Source organism: Theobroma cacao, chromosome 2 (assembly GCF_053813885.1).
Source record: "Theobroma cacao isolate CCN51 chromosome 2, ASM5381388v1, whole genome shotgun sequence".
In the NCBI taxonomy this organism is placed as follows: Eukaryota; Viridiplantae; Streptophyta; class Magnoliopsida; order Malvales; family Malvaceae; genus Theobroma; species Theobroma cacao.
Genome location: NC_142640.1, coordinates 7,555,004 through 7,560,924, shown reverse-complemented (window position 1 = coordinate 7,560,924; position 5,921 = coordinate 7,555,004). Strand labels below are relative to the sequence as shown.

At 35.5% G+C, this 5,921-nt stretch overlaps 1 protein-coding gene across 1 annotated transcript; it reads right to left on the bottom strand.

Moving 5' to 3' along the window:
* Positions 1-4,393: 4,393 nt before the first annotated feature.
* Positions 4,394-5,921, bottom strand: LOC18608323 (peroxidase N1-like). The gene is made up of 3 exons (XM_007042947.3): positions 5,346-5,921; positions 5,096-5,258; positions 4,394-4,980 (listed from the first exon to the last, which is right to left on the bottom strand). Exons 1-3 carry the CDS (start codon positions 5,745-5,747, stop codon positions 4,559-4,561), a joined length of 987 nt encoding a protein of 328 aa, XP_007043009.3. The 5' UTR covers positions 5,748-5,921; the 3' UTR covers positions 4,394-4,558.

Sequence of the window (5,921 nt, the reverse complement as noted above, 5' to 3'; positions counted from 1 at the left end):
TGAGTTTGAATTGGCTTTTGTTTTTATTGTAACATTGTCTTGTAATCTTTGTTTAGCAATGCAATATTATGAGTCCTTCATCTCTAACTGAGGCACACTTTTTCCGTCAGCATTATAGCTTATGATTGATGTTTTGAGCATTGCATGTATTCCCACTTGTTAAGAGACTTTGTGCCTGTTGAATTGGAGTTCAGAGTTGGCTACTATTGTTTGATCAAATGCTTATTCTCTCTGAGTTCTGTATGTTTGAAGTGCTGCTACACCTGGAAAGTTGTATTTCTTCTTTATCCTAAGACTACACTATTGCTAAATGACATAATGCTTTAGAGCCACTCCTCAAACATATGTTACTTGCTTTGTATATAAATAGGTTACTTAATAGAATCTTAGCCTAGTACGGATTATGGATTATTAGATGGACAAGAGCTATTGAGTTCTCCATGGACTGTCTGGTGGGCAGTACGACTTTTCTCGCTAGCAAGTGAATGAGGGATGGCTCAGTTTTCCTTTGAGTATTTCACTATCAAATCATTTTGAAATGGATTAGTCTTATTCAGAAGATTCTATTTCAAATAAAATAGGGAAATTTTCATATTCTTTTTGTTTATTGTGCTATTCTTGTTCTCCTTAATATTAATATGCTACCTGAAAGGAATTTATATCCTAAAATGGATTATGGACAGATTGATGGAGATTGGAGAAGAAGTGGTGAGGACTGAGGTCCATGGGCTGAAGGATGGTCTAGTTTTGCAATGGATTTGATGGGAAAGTATATTTTAGTGTTTCAACTTTTGAGATTATTGGAAAGGAGGTTAGTACAGGCCATTGGAAATTAAGACATGACAAGAAAGAAGAAGAATAGGAGAAATGAAACTGCCATGCAATTAAATATTCTTTGAGAATATCATCAACATCTGGGTACGAAAAAAGAGCCTAAAATTTAGCACAAAAGATTCCAATGATTAACTACCCTATTGCAAAGCCTGAATTCAATAGTTTCACATTAGAACAGCAGCCTTTTAGGAATTTGAAGGCTAAAAGAATTCCATCTATCTGTGAAATTCAAATGGAAGGTTGTATTTTCTGACTAAAAGATATCTCAAATGCTTTCCATTCTAGTGGCTATTTTAATGCTTTGGGCTACAATGTAAGACTTGGAGTGGTATGGGTGAATATAGTTCCCTAGAGAGATTAACGAAAGCACTGCTTGATGCTAGATTACTGTTTTTATTTACGGAAGGAAGTGAAATGGTGAATTTGACAGTAGATGAAGGGTACATAAATTCATATAGATCTGTGAGGTTTAACAGTACACTAGAATCCTGTATTTTAGAAGTAAAATTTTAGAAATTCTTATAGGCTGAAACAGTATAAGATCTTGGATATAAACTCCTTTGTTGTAATTACCCTTATAATGTTCCATTTTCCAATCTTTGCTTGTGATATCCCATGTTACTTTTTCCTTTCCCAAACAAGAGCGGCTTTTTATGTTTTCTGGGAGCTTACCTAAAAATTTGCCAGTTAGACCATGCCCCTTTTTGTTTATCTTTTCTCTTGTGTATGCCCATGTATATCTACCAGGCCTCCTTTGGATATCAGGCTTGTGTTTTTATGTATGTGTGTGTGAGTGGCTATGGTGCTATAAAAGTTAACTATGTAAGCTGCTGATAAAGCATTGAAATTTCTTTACACATGTATGTAAATTTGTGGATGGTGTTGTCAGACATATGGGAAGAACGATCATGGGCATGTGTTATGTCATTGTAAGGAGCTGTTAGTATTTTAAAATTTATTTTCTTTTTAAAGCATTTTTCTTTTTAAGTGGTTCCTTGAATGTCTATGTTTGGAATGATGTTTCAGAAGAAGGAAGGTGGTATGGTGTCATGAGTGATGACATATTTCTAGCTATGTCGCTTTGCTGTAACAGAAACCTTAGTTGTAGCTAGTACAATGATGCCATCCTTGAGAATGACCATTGATTGCAGGGATAGACATTCTGGCTGAGGGGTCTTGATACCAGCCCCTTACACACACCCATGCAAGCACACACTCGCTAGCATAGCAACTGTTACCCATGCATGCGTGCTGATGCGGCCATTTCTGTTCTGGACTTGGTCAGGTTGAATAGACCTGGACATGATCTGTTTCCTCTCTATTAGTAATTTCTAGGCTCATTTTATCTATTGTTTTCCTTTTGATATGTAGATAGGTGCAGTTTCTTGCTTTTAATTTCTAATGAAGTTCTTAGTTCACCATCTAGTTGACTAGTTGATTGAGATTCCGGATCTGATTGACCTGTCCATTTGGAATGGCTTAGAGTTTAGGATTATTGGTTATTGAGGTAACTGGTAAATTTAGAAAGCGGGTTCCTGTCAATATTATGAACTTAAGTTGGCATGCTTTTAAGTTTTGAAGCTTCCTTAGAAGTTTGACTGTTATGGCTTGCTATTATCTAGTAAATGTTTCCGGTTTGATATGCTTTTCTTTATTATGATATCTGTTCCTACCTTTCCTGCTTGACCAACACATTATCTTACAACTCCAAGAACCCAATAAAGGGTGTCATAACCTTAATAAGAGATAATTAGTCACCTGCATCCGTATCAAGTCTTGCGAAGTAGAGTGGTTAACAAAACACACTTGTGTTTGAAAAAGGTTCAAAAAACCGATGTACCAAAAAAAAGCCCATAATCGTGGGCTCAGAGGTCAGCTCGGCTGACTGACAATCGTGATATATATGCTGCATCTTTCAAGCTTAGATTTTCTTGAAGCCTTCAAAATCATAATCATAGATTTCTTTTTGGGCCAAACCCTGACTCCTTTATGTGGCTACCCAGGTACGTGGGTGACGCTTTTGATGTTTCTATGTTTTCATTTTTGGTTTTCCTGTTCTGTCTACCAGCTCTCCAGTTGGAAAATTAAAGTTGATAGATCCAGAAAGGATGACTACTCTGAGCAGGCCCAATCCAATGTAGTATAGTTTCCGGGTACATCTCCAATTTCTCAAAGGGCTTGTCTAAGAGATCAGTGATCCAAGCCCACTTATCTTTTGAACTACTGCTAATTAACAAAATAACCTAACTTAAGAAATTTCTTAAAGCGACCACATTCATAACTAAATGTTATATCTAAACTAGGAAATTTTGCAGTTTAAAAGTGTTTCTAAGGCATTTCTAGGCTTCGTTTGGTAACAGTAAAAAGTTTTATCAAAAAAGGTTTTCAATCTTTTTTCCCCCTTTAGAAAGGAGAATCCTTTTACAAATGTAAAATATTTTATGAGTTAACGAAAAAAATTATAATATCTTATGCTTGAGAAGAGTGTAAAACATTTTCCTTTTGTCTTTCTCATTTCTTTCGCACTTGAAAGATACATATCGCCCTCTCTTTCTTATGATCCATCTCACTAAGTAATAAAATAATAAAGTATCATTATTTCCTTTTTTTTTTTTTCATCTCTTAATTTATTATTCTTTTTCTCAACAAAACATCATGAATTATTTTTATTTCATAGGGATCCTATCACTATAATTAATTTTCCTAAGATATTACAATCTTTAATATAACACAAAATAAATTAAGGTTAGTTAAAAAAGATTTATACAAAATAGGAAATAAGTTTTTGACATATGAAAATCTTTTTTTTCTTCAATCTTTAATCTATGATTTATTGACTTAACAAATTAACTAGTATTAACAATATGATGAGAAATAAATAAATACAAAAGTTAAACATTATTTATATATAATATTTTTAATATTGAAAAAAATGTTCTTGATGTATTGTATAATTGATGAATGTTAATATTTTTATGATATTATGATAAAAAAATTATTGAAAATAGGTCATGATGGACAATATTTTTATAGGATAATCCAAACAACTAAAAATATTTTGGAAAATTTATCCAAAAATAAAAAAATATTAAATTTTTCAATGAAATATTTTACATAAATTTTTCTTTAACAAGTAATTTTAGTGTTACCAAACTAATTTTAATTTAAATAAACACTCGAATACTTGACTTATTGATTTGTTTATAATCTCTTATGTAAAAAGTAAGTTTAAATCTTTTTTTCTCCGATTAACAAAAAAATCTTAATTCAATTAAAAAAACGGATAATATCAACGGGGAAATTTTTGCTCAGTAATACATACGTTGCATTTGTCAATGACAGTACTTGAATTTGCTCGTTTGTGGATCCATCGAATCAATTAACGTAGACTAAATCCCTAGCTTTTCAGAACAAAAGGTCAACAATTTCAGCAATCAGCAATTATTAGGCTATAGTTATACAATCTCTCTTGATGTATAAAATCGCTCATTAGACTGTGACAACTTAACCAGAGACAAGACATTTCTTTTCCTAAATGATTGGTTTTTGGAAAAAAAACAATAAAAGGACGAGAGTGAATTAAAGAACTTTTCTAGTTAGTATAGCCAAGTGCTTCCCCTCGATCAGCCACTTGGTTATCCGACTATCTCTATCAGATTATTTTCATCTTATATGGATCAGCTTACGCTGGTTAACAAGGAATCATTTACTCCATATGTTTCAGTTAATTAACTCTAGAGCAAACTTTACGGATTTCACCCGCAGTGCCTGTCTTCACTTCGATGTTGCTCATCTTCACCATGGACCTTCCAAATTCAACGTTGAAGGTCAATCCAAGTAAGCCCCTAATGCCCAAGAAACGTTGGACAACAGTCCTGGTGGAAGCGTCAGTCCATAATTTTTGATCAGACTCCAGTATTCCCCGTCCATCCCTCAAATTTGCGAAGAAAGAATTGTCAAATCTGTTAGCGCTGCCAGTGTCCAGTCCAATCCTCCTTGATCCATCACCGTTCTCTGGACAAAGTGCTTGAAGCTGAGAAACAAATGCAGCATTGATGGAAGGATCAGCTCCGTTTCCGGTTGTAGTGAAATTGTAAAGCCTGTACCTAAAGAATTGGCAGGCTGTAGTACCAATCGTGTGTCCTCCTGGAGTCCAAAAAAGCGCAGTCCAGTCATCAGTTAATTTGGATGTAAAATTTACATAGAGTCGAATTAGCAGTAACTTAGTTGTTCACTGTTTATTTTGAATGCAAACGCTTACCAACAAGAGCGACAAGATCTTGAGTGTTGAGACCCTTCGCTGCAAATTTTTGCTTGTGCACATCTACAGAGTCACGGAAGCCTGGCAAACTTGCGGCATCAGATGCTTGAGAAACCCTTCCATCTCTGCGTCCTGTAGGCACTGCCCAGGTAGCTCCACTGGTCTGCGTGATATATTAACAAGCATTGTTAATTACTAATCAAGCTACGTACAATGCTTTCATCTGAAAAGATCAAACAAGAATAATTACCAGAACTACAGAATCACGAGCAGCAAGGGCTAGAATATCAGCGCATGAAACAACTCCAGGGCATGCAGCTTCAAGCTGAGTCTTGGCGTCATCAATGACTTCGTATCCTCTCAACAAAAGGTTTGGTGGGGCGGTTTTCTCAGTGTTAGGTCCATCAATAAGGATGGAAGCATCGCATCCCTGGACAAAACAGTCATGGAAGTGCATACGGAGCAATCCAGGAGCAACAGTGGGGTCAGACCTGAAATGAGATTGAACCGTCGACCTCACAATGGACTCAGCTCGAGGACATGTACTTGAGTAGAACCCGACTCGCGTTCCCTGGCTTTCCACCAAGCTGGCAGCAATGGAAAGCAATAGAGTAACTACAAGGACTCTTCCGTTCAAACAACTGCCGTCCATTGTTTGTAAAGAAGCAAGGAGAAGAAGAGACAGAGCTCTAAGATCTTACTTAGGCTGGCAAAATCTTTAAAGGTTAATTAGTTGAGAGAGGGTATTGAGAGCTAAGGCTTGTGATTCTGGGTTGGGAATTGAGAAGTACTTATAGGCATATGAAGCCAGTCCAGAGACTTTAAA

Coding starts and splice junctions, on each gene's coding strand:
- LOC18608323 (XM_007042947.3), bottom strand. CDS start 5,747: ATGGACGGCAGTTGTTTGAACGGAAGAGTCCTTGTAGTTACTCTATTG. Junction 5,259..5,345: donor CTCGTGATTCTGTAGTTCTG/GTAATTATTCTT, acceptor TATATCACGCAG/ACCAGTGGAGCTACCTGGGC. Junction 4,981..5,095: donor AGATCTTGTCGCTCTTGTTG/GTAAGCGTTTGC, acceptor TTTGGACTCCAG/GAGGACACACGATTGGTACT.